The sequence below is a fragment of the Ambystoma mexicanum genome, chromosome 8 (genome assembly GCF_040938575.1).
Source record: "Ambystoma mexicanum isolate Mex_15411 chromosome 8, UKY_AmexF1_1, whole genome shotgun sequence".
NCBI classification, from domain to species: Eukaryota; Metazoa; Chordata; class Amphibia; order Caudata; family Ambystomatidae; genus Ambystoma; species Ambystoma mexicanum.
Genome location: NC_090929.1, coordinates 1,447,176,453 through 1,447,199,494, shown reverse-complemented (window position 1 = coordinate 1,447,199,494; position 23,042 = coordinate 1,447,176,453). Strand labels below are relative to the sequence as shown.

General features: G+C 44.8%; 1 protein-coding gene across 5 annotated transcripts in view; it reads right to left on the bottom strand.

Annotated features, from left to right (window-relative positions):
* The window catches only part of LOC138473098 (prominin-1-A-like), a 1,012,351-nt gene that overhangs the window by 544,148 nt on the left and 445,161 nt on the right, over window positions 1-23,042 (bottom strand). For all 5 annotated transcript variants that reach the window (XM_069611612.1, XM_069611614.1, XM_069611613.1 and 2 more), the window contains one exon: window positions 17,397-17,449. In XM_069611612.1, coding sequence (XP_069467713.1) covers window positions 17,397-17,449 — 53 coding nt within the window. The remainder of the gene's footprint in view (window positions 1-17,396; window positions 17,450-23,042) is intronic.

Below are 23,042 nucleotides of genomic sequence, written 5' to 3'. Positions count from 1 at the left end.
CAGTCCTGTGGCGACCAAAGATTGAAAACCTGTAGATGATCCAACGTCACACCCTAACCCAGAAGGGAGGAATCCGTTGTGACAGTCAATAGTAGGCAAGGGTCCTGGAAAGGAGCACCCACCAACAGATTGCTGAGAGATCCACCACAAGAGGTCTATCCTCAGGAAAGGTGGATCCAGTATCATTTTGGAGTCTGGATCCACTGCTTGAAGCCAGGAGCTCCGAAGAGCCATCTGTGTCCGCCTCATCTTGAGACGAGCAAGAAGAAAAGGCAGCACGCACGAAGCCATAAGGCCCAGAAGCCTCTGGAACCACCAGGCCGACATGCTCTCCGACTGCATACACACCTGACACTTGGCCAATAGATCCGCCATTCTGTCCCCAGTCAGGTACACTCTGCAATTGATCGTGTTCCAATGAAAACCCAGGAAAATCAAGTCCCGAGAGACCGTCATGGAGGATTTCCGCCAGTTCACCAACAGCCCTAGGTGGAACAGGAGCTGGAGGAGAGACTGAAGATTGCTCGAGGCTTTCAATGGACAAGGACTGTGCAGCAGCCAATCGTCCAAATACGGATAAACATGGATACCCTGTAGCCGAAGAAAAGCTGTGATGACCAACATCTTCGTAAAGATGTGTGGTGCCCAGCTGAGACCAAACGGGAGCACACAAAACTGGAAATGTTCCTCCCCCATGGAAAACCGCAGGTATTTCCGATGCGGACTCCAAATGAGGATATGCATATACGCATCCTGAAGGTCCACCATGCTGAGCCAATCGCCCTTCTGTAAAGAGGACTTTATCTGACTGGGCGTGATCATCTTGAATTTCTCTTGGGGAAGAGAAAGGTTGAACTGGGAAAGGTCTAGGATGGTGCACAGGCCAGTCTGGTTTGGTTTGGGCACAGTGAACAGACGGGAGTAGAAGCCCACCCCTCGCTCCACTAACGGGTTCCACCGCCTTAAGATCCAGAAGCTTCTGGACTTCGGCTCTGAGGGAGGGAATCCCTGACTGCTTGAAGGGAGGATTGATGGGTGGGGGAGGGGGAAGGGACAAGCAGAAGCCCGCCCGAGCAATGGACAAGACACACCGAAGCTCGGTGATGGTTCGCCACACCTCCCAGTGAGACGCAATGCGCCCTCCCACCGGGGTCTAGTGCGAGCACCGAAAAACATACTTTAGCGGACTTCTCGGTGGAGAGACCGCTTGATCATGAAGAGTAGGCAGAGGACCGAGAGAAAAATCGGCCTTGCTGCTCTTTACGACAAGAGTTTCCAGATGGAGGATCGACCCTTCGTGTCCTCTGATCCAGAAACCCTTGAAAACCAGATCAGGACCGAGGCTGAGATGACATTCTTTGAGTTTTGAATGGCGGCTTCACCAACACAGACTGGGACTTGGCTGTTTGAGTGCTGTCTTTAGTCTTAGTCATCTCCACATCCGTTGAAGAATGGAAGAGTTCTTTGCCGTCAAAAGGCAGGTCCAAAACCTTATCCTGGACCTCCTTAGAAAACTTTGTGGCATGAAGCTAAGCCTGACGAGAGGTGTCGACACCAAGCATGAGGCCCCGAGCCGAGGTGTCAACATGATGAGCCACGGCCTCAAGCATATCCTGTGCCAGAACTCTGGCACCCAACAAGCCACCCTTAAAATCATCTAGCTTGTCCGCGGGAATGAACTCCTCAAATTCAGATAGACACTTTCCACATTTTCATATTTGCTGCTGCTAAGATGAGCACTACGTTCACCTGGCGCAACTGCAGGGCCGAATTAGCGAAGATCTTTCTCCCCAAGGAGTCAAGCAACTTGTCCTCCCTGGCCAGAACCTGGGCTGCCGCTGTAGAAGACGCGGAAGCCGGTCTGGATTGAAGCGTGGCAGCCACCACCACTGTGGAGGAAGGGAGCGGGCAAGACACTAAGGCTACCTCTTCTGAAGTGTGAAGCCTATAACTAGCGTCATTCCACTTGTTAAGATGAAGTCCAGAGTGTGGTTTATCCCAGACCTTGCGACCTCAGCCAAAACGTCCCTCTGAAGGAACAAGCCGGTTCGCTCCGGAGGAGACAAGGTGAACCCCCCAGAAAGCACCCCGTTTGGGGAGCGGGAGCCTCAGGTACTGGTACATCCAGAAGAGACATGTCGAGAACCCGGTCATGGAATGCTCTAACAGAGCGGGGCTGATCCTCGCTATCCTGATCCCCCTGCGTGTCACCCGACACGTCCGGATTCCGGATAGACCTGCATCACACCTGACTCTGCCGAAGACTTGTCTATTGGAGACAAGGGAGGCAGGGGCAGAAGGGCTGGAGGTGGGCCAATCGGTAGAGGTGAAACAGCTGCCGGGACAACCAGCGCTACGGCTGGAACTGTCGGCACAGGAGCAGGCGCTGGAGGGCAGATTTCCCTAAAAAGACCTCTGAAATACTCCTTCATGGGGTCAGAGTGCATGAGCCTCTGAAATGTTCTGAAAAAGGCATCCTGCGCCGAAGTTTTAGGCATTGGAGTGGGGAGAGGACGCTCATGGGAGGAGTAATTCCAAGGCCGTAAGGGAGAGGGCTGCCAAGAAGGGCCTCCTCCAGTCGGATAAACATAGATCAAAGGTGCAGATGTAGCAGGCAGCGAGACTGTGTGCGGTAATGGCATCCGAGCATTCCAGTCATAAACTGGACAAAAAGAATTTGCACCAGGAAGTCGATGGTCACCTGAAAACACGCTCCCAGCACCCGACGCTGATGGCATAGGTGTAAGGGAGGAATCCAAAATGGCTGCCGTAGTTCGCACAGGAACGGGCGCCATTTTGTCAGCACCTAAGGAGAACTGCGTCAGATGTGTGAGTGAAGCAGGGGTCTCCACAGACAGGTCAGGGGTCTTAACTTTAGCCTTGACACAAGGATCCTCAGCAGAGCCGGTAGTGTGTGGCCTAGGATGTTTCTGAGACATACTATTAGCCAAATCAGCCTCTAGAAGAGAAACCTCAGCAGAGCCGGTAACAGAGGAATTACGGTCCGCGACCTCACTCTGTGCCCCCTCAACAGAACCGGTATCACCACAAAGACGGGAATGTTGATGACTCCACCTCACAGACAAGACCTTAACAGGTCTCTCAGTTCTGCCGGTCACCTTAGCCTCAGAAAGAGGAACCTCAGAACAGAGTCCGGTAACTGCTCCCTCTAGAAGGGCCTCAAACCTTGGTTCGGTACAGAAAGCCTCTACAGAGGCCGCAGGGCAAGCCCTGGTGTCTGTATGGGAATCTCCAGCCAAGGAGACCTCGAAGCAATCTCCGGTACCCAACGCCTCAGTAGAACTGGGCCGTAGATTAGCACCCACACAAGGGGTATCGGATTGTAATCCGATGCTGGCAGGCTCCTTACTGAAGCCCTCAGAGAAAACTCTGGTTCCTTTTTTAGGCCTGGAAGGCACCTGAGGGGAAACCCCAGTAATAGAGCTTATGAAGCCCCTCCCGGACTGGGAAGACCCCGGGAAGGAGTCCCCCAGCCGGGGTGCCCTAAAAACTAAAGAACTTACCGGGCGTCTCTTCTTCTAATCGATGAAACACCTCCTCCCACCACTCCAGACGATGTTGAAGTGCCCGGAACGAGAGGGAATTGCAGTAGAAACACAAGTCCCACCGGTGATCCGACCCAAACTCTCTAAACAAAGAGGATGGGGATCCGCCCTAGCGAAGCATCGCTTGCAAGAAGAACCAGATGGAAATTCTAAATGAACCGGCATAGACAGACTACTACACGACCGCCAAACCGGAGCAGGAGAGAAGGACACTGGAAGGAAAACATCTTCCAAAGATGCAAGTGCGCCCAGTCCCGACCGTGCAGAGAAAAGGACTGAATGGCTATGCACTGGGCGGAGCTAAGGAGGGCGGGGTTACGGCCACATGCTGTACCCTGTGTAAAAAGAGAAGGAGGACACATTGTTCAAAAATGTGATGCTTTTTACAAAAGTGCTGCGGTCCTGTCCCACATGACGGAATGTCCCATAAGTATGGAGGAAAGGAGACGTGATGTAGGAGTAGGAGTGATAAAGCCAAAATCCTGAAAAGGTTAAGCAAGCGGAGTAGTACACAAAGTCAAAAGAAAGGGCCCTAGTACCGAGCCCTGGAGAACCACAAATGACGAAGAATGGAAACGTGATTTTTTCTATTTTTCTTATTGTGATTTGCTTGCTCAAAGTATAGCATACACAACATATACAAAACCCCTAATACATTCCTTAATCAATAAATCACAAATTAAAACTATGTCATAAATTAGCCTTTCATAACATTCTAACGTAGTTAGTTCAAGGTAGAAATGTCTCATATGTTGTAGTGCAGGACAGTAAATCAATAAGAGCTCACTTGATTGAACAGTTCCCTCCGTATTACAAAATTCACAGGCCTTAATACCTCTGTTACTTTTATTGGAATGAAAGAACTGTGTATAATACCTCTGTTACCTTTATTGGAACGAAAGAACTGTGCATCGGCAGTTAAAAGTAAGTTCATTCGAAAACGCAAGAATTGGCTTCGCCAGAAAGAGTTGTGAATTTTTGTAAGTAAGATGGTAAGGTTCCCAAAGGCTTGCCACAAATGGACAAGATAACATATAATTCATAGGCATGAACTTTTACAATGTTCACAATGCAATCTTCATAAAACAAGCTTTTTTTGATAACGCAGGATTCACAGTTAACAGCTCTGGTCATTGATGACAGTCTATAAGTATTGACTCAGCGAAGTTCTTAAAATTATTCACTTGTCCCAGAGTTGAAGCGTCCATGATCTTTTTTAGATCCACATATAAAGACCCCATCTGGGGATCCAACACGTTTCTATAGAATGAGAGAACCTTCCATTTATACCAACTCCCAAGAGAAGCCAGTCCTAATTCATACCTTAAAGCAGAGTTCGTACCTTAAAGCAGAGATGGGTAAAAAGTCAGGAAATGTAATGCTTTTTTCCACACCCTTGATTCGACTCTATCCCGATCTATCTTCCTAGATAAAGGGTTGATCTATTGGCCGTACAATAATGTCGGAACCACTTTCATCGTATAGAAGTCCATGAGGGGTACTAATGAAAATCTACAGTACTTAAGACTAATTTTCCTCATTTGCGCTGCCAGCTGAGCCTCCTTATGCAATATTCTTGTTTGAATTTCCCTTCTATTTGGTGCTGCAGTCATATCAAAACCCAAATAGACAATGTGTGGTACTGGAATGGATGGATGTTTATCAATTTTCCAAGTATATGCCATGGGTTTCTTTATATTCCTTGAAAAACGGATAATGTTGTTTTTGCTTTCATTAATCACCAACTCGTTCACCCTAACATCCTTAGAAGAATTCAGCAGACGTTGAAAGCCAAATTGCGTGTGGTACAAATTAAAAGGACCACGTCATCAGCATATGTGTGCCAGAAAACAGGAAGAGTAGAGATTCTAGGGGGTGCAAATAAAAATGGGCCACGTGATTTACCAAATCTGATAAGTAAAGATTGAACAAACAGGGTGTGAAGACACATCCCCGTCTGAGCCCTCTAAATGTTGGCCTTTTTTATGCTAAGAAACAGTGCCTGAATATTGGCCTTTACAATAGACCGCAAAAGAACGATTATGAAGATGAGAAGAAACCCACTGAAAAATAGAACAAAGCCCCAGCAGTAACAAAGTAGCAAGATCAGCAGTATCAAAAGTGGCACTGAAATGTAGAAGAACAGGAATAGAAGATAGTTTGTAGTGTCAGGAATGCAATATAGGATTTGAAACAACTAAGAGAGTTGTCTTAGTGGAGTGACCAGAAAGGAACCCAGGCTGAAAAGAAGAGTAGTGCTTGTGAATTATGATAATATGAAAGTTGTGCATGACAAAGTCTTTCCAGTGATTTAGAAGAATAGGGCAGAATAATTATAAGATGATAATTAGGAAGCTCTGAAGTTTCCAGATCAGCCTTTTTTAGCAATGGAATAGCTATTGCCTATTCACAAAATCAGGAATAATACCAGATTGAAGTGAAATATTAAAAAGGCATGCCAAATATGAAGAAACAGAAGGAAAGTAGATTGAAGAACCAGGTAAAGGATAAGGTTGCCGCAGCAGAACATGACCATGCAATGCACTGCGCAATGTCAGATTCATAAATCAGAGCTAAAGAAGACAGAGGGACTGACAGATAACAGGTATAGAAGTAGGTCGGCATAACATCCAAAATGTTGTCTTGATTGAATTACAATCTAACCGCATTAATACAAAATTAAGCAAAGTCCTCAGTACTAATAGAAGAATTAAGTGCAGGATCCAGTGGAGTATAGAAAACAATTTATTTAGTATGGAAATACCTAATGCGGTGAAGCCTGGGATTAAATAAGAGATTAACAATACTTATCCTTAGAATTTCTAGGAGCAACAGAATAGGATGAAAGCATGATACAAAAAGAGAAAAAAAATGTCTAGAAGACTTGGGGCCTCTTGATGAGTTTGGTTGTATCTCAGCAGTAAATCCATCATGATAGCAAACAGATTTACTGTTACCGCCACTTGGTCCAGTGGAATTACCGTCGGATTACAAGTGTTGGTTTAGCGGTTTTAGTCCCCATTTATGGAGTTCATCAAGCTTCGTAGGGATTTCAGCAGATTTACTGCTGCCGGTAATTCCACCGAAATTGGTGTTTTTGTGGCCATAAGGTGAGGGAATTACCTCCAGCATTTTGCTGGAGGTTTTTCCTCCACCTTACCACCAAACCCATAGTTCAGTGGAATGGTAATGCAGCTGACACCATTTTTGACCACACAGCCAAACTCATAATGAGGCCCCTTGATCTTTTTCCATCTACAATGCTCTAGGATTCAATAAAGATCTAGAAATCCATGACCGGTTTCCCTTTCGGAGTAAAGGGTGAGGAGAGACATAGCCAAGTGAGGATAAAACAGCAGATTGAAAAGTGTGACCACAAGAGTCCACATCAGGCAGGAGAAAAGCATCCGATGGTTGAAGAGTAGATAAAATAGAATGGATGAATGTAGTAGAAGATAACTGGTAGCGATTCAGCTGAAATAGGTAGAATTATTAATGCCCCGAAGAAGGGGGCATTACAGGAAGGGTAACGCCCCCAATGTGATAGTTAGAAGCCCTGAGTGAAGCGAGGGCTTTAACTTAGCCCCAGAGGCACTACCCGACCAGTAATGCCACCCCTTCGAGGGTTCTATTGCTATTAGTACCCCAGCACGTCATACCGGGGTACTAATTGCATTTTTTCTCGAGTTGTGAAATGGCATTGAAACCGTTTTGCAACTCGAGAAAACACATAGGGCCTCATTCCGAGATTGGAGGTAGCCATGGTGCTATTAGCGCCATGGCTGCCTCCAATACCGGGTCCGTGTCCGGTCTGGTTGAATGTGGACTTACCTGGACATTCCGACCTGTGCGGACCCGGTAAGTCCCCATTCAAGCAACCATTCCCCATTCCCATTGAGCCCGCATAGGGCTCAATGGGAATGGGGAAGGCGCTAATTACAAGCCCGCGAATAGCAGGCCCGTAATTAGTGCCCTGGTCCCTTAGCGGGACCCGTAAAGGACGTGTGGTCAGACCACATGTTCTCTGCGGTTCCCTCTAAGGGACCTCGGAATTGAGTAGTAAGAGTTTACCGACACCGGTCTCCTTACCGGTGCCCAGTAACCCTTACTGCCCAACTCAGAATGACCCCCATAGTCCCTTCTCCCTTTCCATGACGGCCATTACAAAAAATTGAAAAAAGCAAACAGACAAAATGTCCACCACGGAACCGGTAGAAGAAGGGACTACATGTAGTCCCTTCTGCCTTTCCATGGTGGCCGGGGGAAAAGAAATGGATTCCATGGGACTCACGCTCACAATGGAGCACAGCAGGTGAGTTGTTCCCTGCTGGGTAACGACCCAGTGAGGGCCAATCAGATTGTTTGATAAAATCTGATCGTCCCTCGCCGGGTACTAGGATTATACATTGATCAGATCTCAAAAAAGCATAATGTACAAGAAATTAAAAAATTACCAGATGAAGGAACACCAGTCATAGGGATTAAACACACAACAGCTATAATCAAGAAATTCAAAACAAGGGCCTTACATCGGTATATAGTCATACATAACACAAACATCAAATCATCTTCTGTAATGGCTCAGACAGGCTAAAAAAACAATGGCGTGGGAGTTTACCAAAAGCAATGCTAGTTGTTATAATTGATTAAAAAAAACCTTTGACTCATCATGTTTTGATTTGGGGAAAGTAGAGGGCCAGTATATCATCCACAAGGACATATAAATGATGTAATTGCATATGATATCACTTCCTGTGTTGTTTCATTTTGTGATGTGTGAGTAATCTGAGGGCGTCCTCAATTCTTTTCCCAATATAAACTCCCACTGGTGGCAAGGGAAAGGCTGTTGCTTTCGAATACTAACCCTGGGGGTGGATATGTGAAGGAAGATCACCTCGGAGGAGGAGACTTGGGAGTGGGTATGAGGCACCCTTGGGTGAGACAGGTTATTTCCCATTTCCCTTTCATAAGGAATCAAATGTCCCACAGGCTTTTATGGGGTATTACCAATCCCTTCCCCATTTGGTCAGAAAACCATCTCCCAATACATACCACTATGGTACTGTGATGAGGTAGAGGGGTGCTGAGTACCAAGACTATTATGCAATTGAAGAATATTGCCTGCACCTGAGGCAAAAGGGGCGGTATAAATGGCCTGCTAATGTGAGGCTAGAGAGATCGCCTGTGAATGCTTGCAGAAGGAGAAGCCTGAGGTGATGGCAGGGAGACGCGTATCTGAAGCGCTGAGGAGCTGCAGAGTTGTTGCAGTGGAAGTGGATTGTGGCGGGTGTTTTTCGGAAGGTCTCTGGTGGCAAGGTTGGCCTGCCAACTTCCTGGAGTCAGGAGGACTCCCTCTCTGGTAACTCGGGCAGCGGAGACCCTTGAAGCTCTCGTTCCCTGGAAGCTTCGGTGTGCCGGCCCGGGAGCAGCAACAGCCTTAGAGAGCCGACCGAAGCCGAGGACAGCACACGGAAACAGCGTAAACAGCGTACCCAATGAGTCAAAGCAGGCTGAATGACTCTGGGATGCTAGGGTGCGAGCTGGATTGTGAATACTCGTGAGTGAGCGAAGGGGAGGATAGATAATGTGAATGCTGGTCCAACTTAAAGTACAGATGATAACTATGATAACTTGAAGGTTGAAAGCAATGAATGTAACAGTTTGTGAATACCGAACTGTGCAGAGAATTCTGAAAGTGTAAATAAGCCTGTGAACGGGGTGCAAATTCCCAGCAGGAGAGTGAACTGGGAATTTGCAGTTGCTTTATTAAATGTGACTGATTTGAAGTTTTGAATACTGAACAAAAAGAAAGTAACAATGATTGAATGCCACTTGGATTGAATGCAGTGAAAAGTGTTCCCTGATACAAAGGTACTGTAAATTATGTAAACTAAAGAAATCAAGCATTGGCAAATGCCATAAAGAATATAAGGAACTGTGAATTTTAGAATCTGAGGAAATCAAGCATTGGCAAGAGCCAAACTGTATAAGTTGAAAGCTGAAGCAGTGGCAACGCTATCGGAAGCCAGCGGGAGGTGAATGGCATTGTTTTTTTGCTGCCCACTGGGTGTTCCCTGCCTTCTGGTAAAGAACTTGCTGCTGCGCATTGTTTTGGCCCCATCCCACTGCCTTCCAGCTCCACATAAGCACCTGCTCTCCCCTGGGAGGGTAAAGCCCGTGGGAGATCAAGGGTGTGGGAGTTTTGCTACTCACAAGGTGTTCCCTGCCTTCTGGTAAAGGACTTGCTGCAGCTCGTTGTTTTGGCCCAGCCCACCAGTCTTTCAGCTCTGCATAAGCACCTACCCTCCCCTGCGAATGTGAAGCCCTGGGGAGTTCAAGGGCACAGGTGTTTTGATGGTCTCAGGGTGTTTGTCGACAGTGAGGGAACTCGATGCATTCAATAAGCGAAGTGGGACCCGAGAGAAGATAACATAAGGACGCTGCTTGCCCCATCTACTTGAAGCGATATTCTAACAGCCCAACAGTGAACGGGGAGCTTTCAGGTGGTGGGGGGAGTCACACTCTTGCAACGTGCGAGGCAAGCACATGCATTTGTATGTCTGTCTGGCTCTGAACGAATAATCCAATTGAGTCTGAAATGACCACCAGTGGTCGCATAAACTTACAGAGCCTTGTCTCATTGCAGCCTGAACATTTAGTAACTCCGTCTGGCACTAAAAACTGCACGCCCTTGATTCCACCTAAACGTAACATTTTAAATGAAAAGAGGAAAATGTCTACGGCACGTCTTCACTTTCAGTCGCAGCAAGGAACAGGTTGAATGATTTTTTAAATTCTGCTGGTGTGGCATACACCCTTATTAGTGAAATCCACCAGTTTTTGGGTACCACCAATGTTTCTGTTAGTTTGGACCCCTGGGCGCCAGAGCAGGCTATTAATGTCAACAAACATGCACCAGGTACAAGTAGTATGGACATGGTTAAGGATGTTCCTTGCAGCTTTACAAAACGAGGCTGGTGGGGGAGTTTAACTTCTCAGATGGCAGTTAGCAGGGGGGAAAAGTACCTTGAATAGCATGCAAGGCAACACATTTCTGGGGGTGGAGTGGAGGGAGGATGGTCCCTGTGAGACGATTAATGTTGGTTTATTTTCTGATAACACTTGTTTCCATCCAACCCCCCTTACCCCCACTTGTTGTCACACACCCTGGTTTGACATCTAACCTGCAGGATTTCCAACATGACCTTACACTGTTACCATTACCTGGCCCAAGAGTTCCACGGTGCCAGTGAAAACAATGGAAATAGAGGGCATAGATGCCAAGGGATGCACCCTTATGCCCATTGGAGCTTATAGTGTTAGTTTAGCTTCAAGCATGAGCAATATGGAATTATGTGCTGGAATGGCCCACTTCTGGTTCTGCCGTTGAACCCCACTCCCTTGATTGTACTCAGTACCATTCCAACATTTGAGAAGCTAATTGACGGCCCTGGTTGTGCAGCACGAGGCCTGGTCCTGACTGATGTTTGTCCAAGGGGACGCCAAGAGCAACTACTAACAAGGTGACGGGGTGTTGCATGGGGGGCACAGTATTTCTTCTCAAGGTACACAAAATGGCCCTGAATTAACTGGTAACCCGGCAATCTGGCATCAATAAGTACACACACTGGCTCCGTAAGGATGTGGTTGCCACTTGGTTATCTGTAAAAATATTGTGAACTGTACCAGACAGTCCTTGCAAGGGGGGAATGTTTTTGGATCTTTGACAGATAGACTTCTGGGATCGGAGAGTGGCCAATGGTATCTTAGTTTTTAACATGAGATGTTGTTTGGGACAAAATAGTATGATTAAAATCAGCACCCGTTCCCGGTATAACAATGAGGGTGCTTTCGAAAATGTGCCCCAGCATTTTGTGTTAGCTGGTGCAAACACAGTGCCGCTGGGAAAAATGTCAGGGAGGTAGGACTTGTTGGACAGGTAACTCGGGGCTCGCAGCTGATTGGTGGAGCAGTTAGTTGAGTTATACAACTGTTGGCCAACAGTTGGGCCTTGATGCTCAGAGGATGTAATTGTTCTATTATTGTCTGGAATGATCTATTTATTTGTTGACGTTTGTACTTTTATGGTCCTACAGCCGAAATAAAGTTACTGACTGACTGGCTATGAGAAAATGTGATAATTCAATAAGTGAATGGTGGCAAAAAAAGTATTGCAAAAGCTGCAAGAGTAGAAGTCCAATACCACGGTTGAGCTGAAGCGGTGGCCATGTAACTATGGAAGAGAAGCCAATAAGGTGTGTCAGTTGCATGACCTTTGTTGGGTGGACTGCGCTTAGATCGAGTGCACCCAACTAAACAAAAGCCACTTAACTCATCTGTAAGTTTAACTCATCTGACCGTTTGTGATAGAATGTCAAGAAAAGCGTGTATATTGTGAACCTAAAGAACTGAACTTTGTGATATTGGTGAAAGACAGAAGCCTGAAAGCTGGGAAGTATCCTGAGGAATTGTGTTGTTTTGAAAACAGTGATTGACTTGAAAGCTTGGGGAAGTGAAACACTTTTTGATTGAAAGTGAACTGTCTTGAATCCTGGGCAAGATAGAACCCTTTTCTGACCAAGAGCTGAAAGAAGCTCAGAACTTTTGTTTGAATACTTTTTATTTGACGCTGACATCCCTACACATTTTGAACAAGTAGATGTGAGGGCAAGTATAGGTTTTGGACACAGACAGCCATTTACTTTGGACTTCCTGACACATACTACTGTTAGTTTCACTTAGGTAGGGAAATCCCACCTTAGCATAGAAGTTAGGCCTTTTGCCATAAATGTTTGTAGCTCAGACTTTCCTCAGTTGTCTGTGCCTACTACCAGATGTCACTTCCATTTATGACACCTCCCAGACCAAATGGGAGGTTTAAGGGTTTGCATTCCTACATACCAAAATATGGATTTCCAAAGCACACGCCCTGGATGTTTTTATGATTCTACTGTGGATTTGGAGGGATCGCAGTTTACCTTCCCCATCAGACTAGAGCATATGTAGCCCCCATTTTAATGGGGCGGGGGGTAATTCCTTGCCCAATCAGAAATTATCCAAGCACCAATTAGTAAAAACACTTTTTATTACCTCTCTGTACCGGAATCACATTCGAAAAGTGATGCACAAAGTGAGTGTCTTCGAAATGGTTTCCTTGTCAGGAAATAAATGTACAATATCTGCATTTCTCCTCGCATTGTGAACATTGGCAAGATGACTAAAAGCTCAAAACACAACAGCCAACTCTGTCTTGGGACATGCATTTGAGAAACATACTAATGAATCAACTTACTGTGGTTGTATTCACATAGCATCATTTGTGGTGATATGATATGATATGATATGGTATTTGTAACGCGCCTATACACAAGTGTTTCAAGGCGCGACGAGGCAGGGAGGGAGGGAAACAAGGGGAAGACAGACAAACGATCCTACTAGGCCAGGTGTCATTCAGATCGGGCAAGTGCAGAGGTAAGGGGAAAAGGAGAAAGTGCAGGGGGAGGAGGTGGGGGGGAAAGTGCAGTACACGGTAAGTAGCGTAATAAGATAATAAATAATAAATAAAAGGGCCAGCTGGTGGCAAGTGCGAGGTAAGTGCAGAGCAAGTGCTAGGAAGGGGGCTGTAGGGATACAGTGACAGTCCCACAGTGCAGGGGGAGCCAGGGAGGCAGTGCAAGTGGAGAGTGGCTGGGCCCTGGACCGAGGTCGCTGAGAGTGGCCAAGATGCAGGTATAGTGCAGAATTTCAGTGGGGAGTTAAGCAGGTTTAGCAGGGGAGAGGGAGAGAGAAGGCAGTAGCGAAGAGGAAGGTTTTGAGGGACTTTGATGTCATGGGTGTTATTATTAGCAGTGCACGGTGGTGGCGCGAGTTATGGTTGCTTAGCTTATCATAACTGGCAAATTTCAGGGGTTTTACTTGTAACCATAACATCCCTTGAACAAAGTTTTTTCACTGAATTTGATAGGTTTTTATTAGTGCAACTTAACCATAACGTCCGCTTAACAACTTTTTTTCGTTGAATTTCATAGGTTGTCATTAGTGCAATTTAACCATAATGTCTACGAACATCTGACTTCATTGCGGACCTTCCGGACAGTGCCACATGGCCATTCGCTGGCGCGCGGCATGATGACGTGTCCGAGAACCCATCCGCACTTCACGATAAGTATGTGCTTCATGGACAGTTCGGAACTGCATTTTCTACTGATCTAGAAAATTTCAACTTCAAAATTTCCCTTGCACAGCTCTTACCTATTCCTACTCATCCATTAACAATATAGTACACAGTACATACTTTTAGCAAAGCAAAACTGCTACTTATCTTAAAATGTAATCAGCTAATGCCATCCCTCCTCCCCAAGAGACACCACCACTGCTGTAATCAAGGAGCATGAGAAACACTGCCCCTGACCTTAGAAATAACACACGTGCAACATTTTCCCCTGTCCACCTTCCCCTCCATATTAGTGCTTGGTGACTCTTCCCTCATTTCCCTCCCCACCTTTCGTTCTAAGATCTCCTTCCAAAAAGAAGAAATGCATCCAAAGGTTACCAGTCAATTGGTCGACAGGACAATTGGTCGACACCATTTGGTCGAATGCCAAATGGTCAGATTTTTTTTTTTTTTTTACCCCTTTTTTGGTTTTTTGGGGGGGGTCCCCCCTCCCCAATCCCCTTTTTTTCTTTTCTTTTTTTCCCCACACGAAAACCCACAAAACACATATATAAAAAAAAATAAAAAATTCGACCATTTGGCATTCGACCAAATGGTGTCGACCAAATTGCAGTCGACCAGTTTGTTGTCGACCAATTGACCGGACACCGCATCCAAAAACAATAAAAGAAATGTTCCTTTAGGAACCACCTTTCACAGTTAAAAAATAGAACTAAAAAAAAAATGTATAGACTCCATCTACTTTACATTTCTCAATAAAGTACATAGACAAGATTTTCCAACATTTCCATTTGCATTTTGTGTTATGCTAATGGCAATATTGTGGCGTTTATCCCCCGTTCCAGGGATGGAATGGTGGATACTGGCCTGGCAGCCCAAGTTATCAGCCCAAGCGAAGCAAGGGTGCACGAGGTCTCCCGACCATTATCCCCCCATTCCAGCCCCTGTAATGGGGGGGATGAAGGCCATTAGCACCCTATGTTCCCAAAGTAGGAACCCGGGGTGCTATAAAAAAAGGATTTTTCTTTCTACACCCGGACGCATGGCGTCCCGGTGTAGGAAGGAAAATCCTTTTCCAAGATGGCTACCATGGAAAGGGAAGGCGGGGTTCCATACAGGGCCCCTCTTCGCTTTCCATGGCAGCCTGCAGAAGGCGAAAAGAGAACCATATTATCACAAGCACATTTTACTTCCCTTTCAAACCTATCCCAATTTTGAATAACTTTACCACAAAGCCAGTCCCAGGTGGACATAGCCACTTTAACCCCATGTGTTGTCCCCCGTGGTCATGGCCAGTAGCCCGATTGTCCGGATCATGACCTTATTCCATGACCAGGACAATCTGGCCACTGCCCATGGCCACAGGCTACACCTCAGTCACCAAAGGTATATCACTATTTTTTGTACCTACATCATGACACTTCAAAAAACAAAATCCATTCAGACTTTACAAAAACATTTATATCTATATCTATAATCATTTTGCAAAGTTTTGTGTAGATTTGTCAAATGGCACCACATTTTGGGACCCCCCTCGAATTTTGCCTCCTCCTGTCAAAATCCCACCAAACTTTGCAGAAACATTAATATCTAGATCTATTATCAGTTTGCCAAATTAAGTGTAGATTCGTCAAATGGCACCTCATTTATAAACCTTTACATTATTTTGGGACCCCCCCTCTAATTTTGCCCCCTCTTGACAGAATCCCATCAAACTTTGCAAACCCATTCAGAATCAGGTCATGTAGTTTCATTAAGTGGCGCCAAAGTTATAAGCCGTCCAAGAACAGCTTTTCACCAACCCTGTAATGCTGAGGTGTCTGAACTTCACAGGACTGTTTGCGGCCATCCGGACTGTTCACGGACTTTCGCGGTGAAAAACACCATTTTTTTTGCTTCTTGCAGCCACATCCCATCCCATCCTCGTCACCCCTCGCCTCCCCAGAGATTATTTGATAAGTTTGACAAGTGCAATGTTGTGTGTTTTAATATGTTTTTACAGCGATATCCGTGGACACTGGTCACTGCCCACGTATCCAAGATGGCGGTCGTTTCCAAAAATCTAACTGACGCACTTCATGCTTTTCACCATCCGCAGAGCGGACATAGATATCAATACTTTTTTGGGTCCTACTTTCTTTTAAACCACTGGACGGATTTCCACCAAATTTACAAAAGCATGCTTTCAGGACCAAGCCGCCACTCCTGCCGCAAATTTGGTGAAAATCCATCCAAAGGTTTGGGCTGTAGGCATGAGCAATTTTTTTCTCCATTCAGTCTATGGGAAAAAAAGAAATTGTGGGACCCCCCTATAACTTTGCCTCCCCTTGTCCAAACCTCACCAATCTTTGCAAAACAATTCAGAGTGGGCCATATACTTGTTTTGCAAAGCTTGGTGAGGATTCGTCCAGAGGGAGTGAAGTTATAAGATGCCCAAAAAGTGCTCTTCCTATGGGTTTAGCAACTTAACAATAACTACAAGGCTGGTACCGCAGGCCATATAATAAGGAGGACGTCTTATATGTTATGGATGTAACAGGTATTCATAGCTGGAAATAAAGGTGTCCTAGGAAATATATGAGCCAACAGTGAAGGCCTTGGTGCCTCCACAGTGCAGAAATTAGACCATTTGGAATGTGTGGATTCCATGTTGGCAGCCAAAGCTAGAGTGTCTGATAGTAGTACATGTGTTAGAGGCTATTATCGACACACTGGTGGTAAGTTAGTTAAGAAGAGAATCTTCTATAAAAGCTTAGCTTGCAAATGTGATCTCCCTCACCTAGGCAATGGGTTGGTGAAATATGTGATAGCTAACTTTCTGTACTTGGCTTGGAGGAAGTCTGATACAGGGATGCCACACACATGTGTTAGGCTCTCCTGGCCAGCATCCAGTCAATGTTTGTAGAATTTAGGCAACGCTTGTTCTGGCTCCATTAGCAATTGTTCCCTTGAAAGTCTGTTTGGAAAGGAGCATTGGTCTCTGGAGTTTTCTCCACTGTGAAACTGGTTGAAGCCACAGAGAGGCGGGTAGTCAGGTGAATATTAAAGAGGATGTGGAAGAGGCCTACCCTTACAGGGTTGAGTGGGTTCCTCTGGGATTTGACTCCCTTCTGTATATCCAAGATTCTGTGCTACTATGTGAACGTGACTATGCTATGATGAAAAAAGTGCACAAAAGGGGAGCTCTTCAAACATATGTGAACCCCACCTTGAAAAGGCCGGACAGATGGCCCTCATCAGAGGCTGACAAGTACTTATCATGTTTTCATCAGTCCAGCTGAATTATAAGATGCCACCACAGATGTCACACCATGCTCAATGCAGGGTATGATACACACACTGGATTTACACACATGCGGCACCTTCTGAGATTGAGTCTGCTTAGAACTAGCATTTCAAATGCATACAGTCTATGTTGACCTGGAGGCTAAGAATCGCCTTTGTTTCTAAGCGTGAAATGCCCAGTGTTATTTTATAAATTGACCTTCAAAAGAAGAAAGGTTGAATTGATTCCCATTTTAAATAGATCACTGCAGAAGGTGCATTACCACAATGAGAAACCTTACTAAGAACACTACAATCTTTGCAAACACGATTAAAGCAAATGCAGGCAAAAAAGAGCCTCATCAATACTTGCCGAGCAATCTCAAGCTCACCTGTTTGACATCATATGTCTGGAAATTGCTCTCAATGAAAGGTATTAGAAAATCTGAAAAATAGAAGAAATGTTATATAAATCACACGAAGTGTATGTTTAACAAAAAATGAGAATAATAGTTCACAATGTGACCAAGTTATGACCCTATAGAAAAAACAGAAATTCAAAAACAGCATTCTTGTACTTGAAAAAGGAGCAAAGATTTGTGGTCAAGAAAGAGTCAACATGGTAACAGAAAAGCACTGAAATAATGATGTGTAGTATTGAAGATAATTAACACTGCATTTAAAAGGAGTATACCTTCAAAGTATATTTGTTAAAATGTTGGTTGTGCAAAATTGACAGCAAACGCATCTCTCACTATGTGAGCAGCTCTCTCTGTACACTGTACCAGTGTTATTAAGCATACGAATACAGCCTGTGCAATAAAGACAAAATGGTCACATCTTATCCACAGCAAACCTTCCCCATTAACATTTGGGGCCACCTGCAAATATTCAGGAGTTGGTGCTGCTGCATTCAACCCAAAACATTGTTTTTCTATGCAGTGCTCTTTTCTGTACCTAGTACAGGTTGGGAAGTGTTGCTTAAAAAGCTTGCTCCACTGCCCTACTGAACAATGGAGCGGATTTATAAATGTATTAATTTTTTCTCTAATACGGGTGTCTCTTCTAACATCTGCCACAAATCCAATATTTCCCTCCAATACTGTAATGGCTTCCCCTTATATTTAGCAGTCATGTATGTGGACATGTGGTCTAAAGCCCCCTTATCAAAGGACCCTTTTTCTGACCAGGAGTAGGGCATTCCTTCCCCCTTTGTTTCTGTCACCCATTGGCTATAGTATTTTTTTAATTTTGTCACTATACAGGGGTAGGCTTCTGGACATATGGGTCAGGGGTGTATCCACCCCCATAGTTGTTTGTTTCTTTAAAGCACGTGTCACAAATAAATGTCCGTGCAATTTTCTTCTCGTCCGTCTATACTGTAACGGCATACAGAGTCAGTCACTGTATATTTGTCACATGCATGTAAAAACTGTCTTTATGCTGTCAGACAACAAGGATACAATCGCTTTTTAGATCACCAAAAGCAAATACTTTACTTCCCCTTAAATCTTCTCCACACCTCTCTTATTCACTTCTGATTCACACCATACCTGCCCCTCCTCCATACATATAGAAAAAGACACAAAATAACATACTAAAAGTACAAGCTAAAACACCAACTAGAGAACATACAAGACAAACAAAAAGTGAAAAAGAAAATTCATCACAAAAAAAGAAATGTTTTGTAGTTAACACATATGATATGTCAGACAAATTTTGCTGCTGGAAATAGTCTTACATTCCAATATGGCAGAGCCTAAATGTGCTTGAGCCCCAACAAGCGAGAATAATACAAGGAGAAACTTACGAGACCCATATAGTATGTGTTATTCTCCTGCACCGGTCGGGACAGTGCACTGTGGCTGCCACCTTCACTTCTCAGATGGAGAGGCTCCCTTTCCTTCCTTTTTTACATTCTCCGTATAACTTAAAACTAAAGAAATTAATAAAGAAGGGCCATAAAAAGCTTCACTCATCAAAAAATACAATCCCTCCAATCACTTTCATTCATCGCGTGTTCTCCTCCATCATATTGTTCCATACCTAAATGCAGCCATTGTTATTCCTTGCAGTCTAAACTCGCATGTCGGTGTTCTTCCAAAAGCCATAGTTCGCAGTTAACCCACAACCTGTCTGACCCTCTCTGTGGTGCGTACTCAGCTCCAACGAGCGGGTGGGATTTTCGCAAAGCCGACACCCACAAGGACCATTTCTGCTGCATATGCATTTTGGGGGACTGGTCAGCTGTAGGTGGGCACGGCCTTTCCGGAGAGGCCCTGGATATTGCTGCAAGTACGGGAGCTAAGGAATCACGTCACTGGGGTCACCAACACTATGTAGTCTGGCATGTTACTATTGAGCGCTTTAATTATAATGCAGCAGGTCTTCACATTATGTGTGCCTGGAACAGCAGTCAGTAGATTTATTATTGAGTAGGTGCGACATGGTCAACCTTCCTCTTCTCAGTGGCTGGGCATGTCCCTTCATGTTTGCCAGCCTTCGGTGGAGAATGAACAGCATGTGATAGTTTGCTACATCTTTCCTAGTGTGAAAGTGCCAAGACTTGACCTGTTGAGTTGTGTTTAAGAGTGGGTGGAAGGTGGAGGATTTTTCAGCTATTACCAGAGGGTGTGTTACTTTTGGGAAACATGAACTTTGGAGGAGAGATATGCGTTGATATTGAATGCAGGACAGTCATGATATTACTGTCCAAAGGAGATCTTTTGGTGCTTAGTTCACCACGGACTAAAATGGACCTGAGACCTGCTATCTCAAATACATCAGCATAAGCATCAATTGAGGAAAAGATGGGAATGGGTTGTCAGAAGAATCAGAAAGGTCAGGCATTGCCCCATCAGGAGGTAAACCTTCAGCCACCATCACAGGCTTCTCTCTGACACTATCATCTAAGGCTTCGGTGGGGTGGTCTCATCAATCCTCGGCTCAACACCAGGACATCTACCAGAAGAACGAAAGACACTGAAGGAGGAACTGGCTGCCCCACTTCTTTTAACGTCACAGGAAACCTGGCAGCGTAGCATAACCCATGCTATCACCATCAGATGGTTCAGTTCATTCAATCCTGTTGCTAGCACAAAGATGCCACTCTCTTTTTCAATGATTTTTAGGAAGTCATAGTCAAGAGTGGTCCAGCACACCCTTCCAAAACATTGTGGAGCACAGGGACTGCAGCAACAGCAGCAATAGTAGCAACTGCAGTATCTGCAGTGATTACCATCAGTATTATTAGTACAATAAACACAACCTTTACAGTGGAACAATCAACAAAATGGGGCATCATTAAAGAGGAAATTACCAGGCAGCTACTGAAAACCCAGCATGTTTCACTCACAAGGAAAGATCAAACTGAGATCAATTTCATTTTGCACCCATTCACAGGCTCTAACAGGAGCTCAGGTAGCTACTGGATAGATTTCGGTCTAGTGGCACTGAATACAAATCAATACCTCACCAGGAAGTAGTGAGAGGGCCTGATGTAATTTTCCCAAGTTAAAAACCTCCCTATAAAGACAAAGAGCCACGGAGCAGAGAAGAACCCAAGATTCCAGGTGTCATGAAGCTTTGGAGAAACTAAGGCAACAGTTCTCATGAATGGCTCAAGGCATCCACCTGTTATCTGCTGTCCTAAACAGCCCAGTTGTGCAGGAGTTAGGGGACATCCAGATTACTAAACCTCTGATTCCTAGTCATATATGGCATCCCTCTGTAAGCAATCTCCTTGCTGAGAAGCAGCTGGTCCAGAGAAAGCAACCCTCATGTTATGGACCAATCCTGCGCCTAGTACCTTGCACTAACTAGCGTTACATGTGTGTTGCTCAATCAGTGAGCCAATCATTTCTATATCGGGAGCTCTGAAAACATATTTGAGAAGCAACAATTCCTGCGAGGAAGAGATGGTCATGAAAAGACACTTTGTGGACTCTGGTATGGCTGTGATCAATTTAAATGCTCTTACATCGCAAGTTGCAGCAAGACAATTTAAACGCAATGGCCACTTTCAAACCCCCATAACTCTTCTTACATGGCGCTAGCCCTTAAGCAGGTCAAAACTACTAGATTCGACCTACGTGACAGTAATACTGATTGACATGTAGCTACAAAGACCTATTTGTCAAAAGGAAATATGAAATGACATGAACAACCCGCAGGAAAAACGTGATTGCAATATTCTGGAAGTAACCAACAAGGTACGCTCACTTAGTAGCCACGTGCGTGGGCTGCAGAATTAAAACTTTGAATTGACAATTAGACAAGGCCAGATTGAGGATGATTGTTTTCCATCATGAAGTGCAATCCACTCCCTGCAAGAATTGACGATCTTGAAACATAAGACTCAGCACTTAGATAATCATGGCCAACTCTCCAATCTTAAAGTATTTGGTATTGAAGAGGGGAACGAATGCCAGACGTGCATAGGTTCAAGTAGACATGTTGCAGCAGATGCTTACTGAACTGACCACTTGGAGCTTTCATCCTGCTACCCAGTTCGCACACAGGGTCCCTTTTCCTAGGAACTCCAACACAATAGATCTCCAACCTAGTTACTGTGCTCTGATTTCCTGTTGAGAATGAAGGTGGAGTCATTGGTGGAGGTATTGGTTCCTCCAACAAACTTTGTAACTATACCTGAAACAATTACACACGCTGTCATATAAGTCATGAATCTATGGAAACAAGATAGCAACTCGCGGAAGGTTTCAAGGTGCAACATCATCATATTGATTTACAGTGACATTGCCTGAATATATTGTGCATGCATCATCAAAAAAGTGTTTACATTATGAATGTTCCCATATATATTAGGGGCAGCATTATTTTTGCTCTGCAATGCGTACAGAATGAAGGCTGGCATATATTGTGGGCTCAGAATCGTGAGTGCTGTTTGCCAGTGCCTGCAAATAGAGACAATAATCCCATGATTGTTAGCGCAGCATCATGAAAGTACATTTCATTGCCAACGCCTGCATGTATTTCAGCCTCTTGAAAGTAATTTTGAGTGAAAAAATTGCCATATATTGTGTGTGCCTCATCATGAAAGTATTTTTCAGTGAGAATGCTGACAAATATTGTGGGCACAACATCTTGAAAGTGATTTACAATGGCAGTGCTTCATAAAATGGTTTCACTATACATCAGCCAAAACTATTGGATTTGTCAGTACTTGTTTCCTTTGTCTGGGCACATTGCTTTAAGTCGGCCGTGGAAGTGAGGGCAGTAGTGCGGAGGAGGTGGTAAAAGTGGTGCAGGGAAATTGAAGCAATATTTATTATGGGACCTCAGGGCTTCAGGCGTATGGGTGTGGAGGAGCATCTGGGGGTGGAGTGGGTTGGATGTGGGTGGGGAAAAGTGGTAAAAAAAAACAAATAGAAATTAAGCACTCAAGAATGCAGGATACATCTACGCATCCCCTAATTATGGACATTGAATCAGAGATCACAATGGTATCCTGGAATTTCATTGGCCTGCGCAATAAATCCAAGCAGGAATGTATTATTTGTCACTTTTGACATTCTACTGCAACATAGTAGGTCTTCAGGAAGCACAAGTGGCATATACATTTTTGGCACCTACATTCTGGGCCACCTCACAAGCTGGGAACGTGGGGTGTAGCCATTTAATTGTACAAGCCTGCTATTTGTTATCTGCATGATTTCAGACCCACATTGCATTGGCATTGGGTTAATTCCCAGGGTAACCTTCACCTTGCTCTCTTTTATCGGTTTATGGCCCTAACATTTATCTTAGCACATTTTGGGATGCACCCACCTTAGAACTGACCTATGTTGTAGGACCCATTATCTGGTGTGCTGACTTTAACACAGCTATTCATCTGCTCCATGACCAACTATTCCGAGGAGGAACAAACGCACAGAAATGCGTCTATTGCTCGACCAAAAACTGATCACATTTATTGTCCTCGTTTATTTTCTCAAATGTTGCCACTAAAATTGATATGGTGGGTTGTGGTCAGGCAATATTGGTGGGGAGGTGTAGTGGAAGGTTGAGGGGGGTCT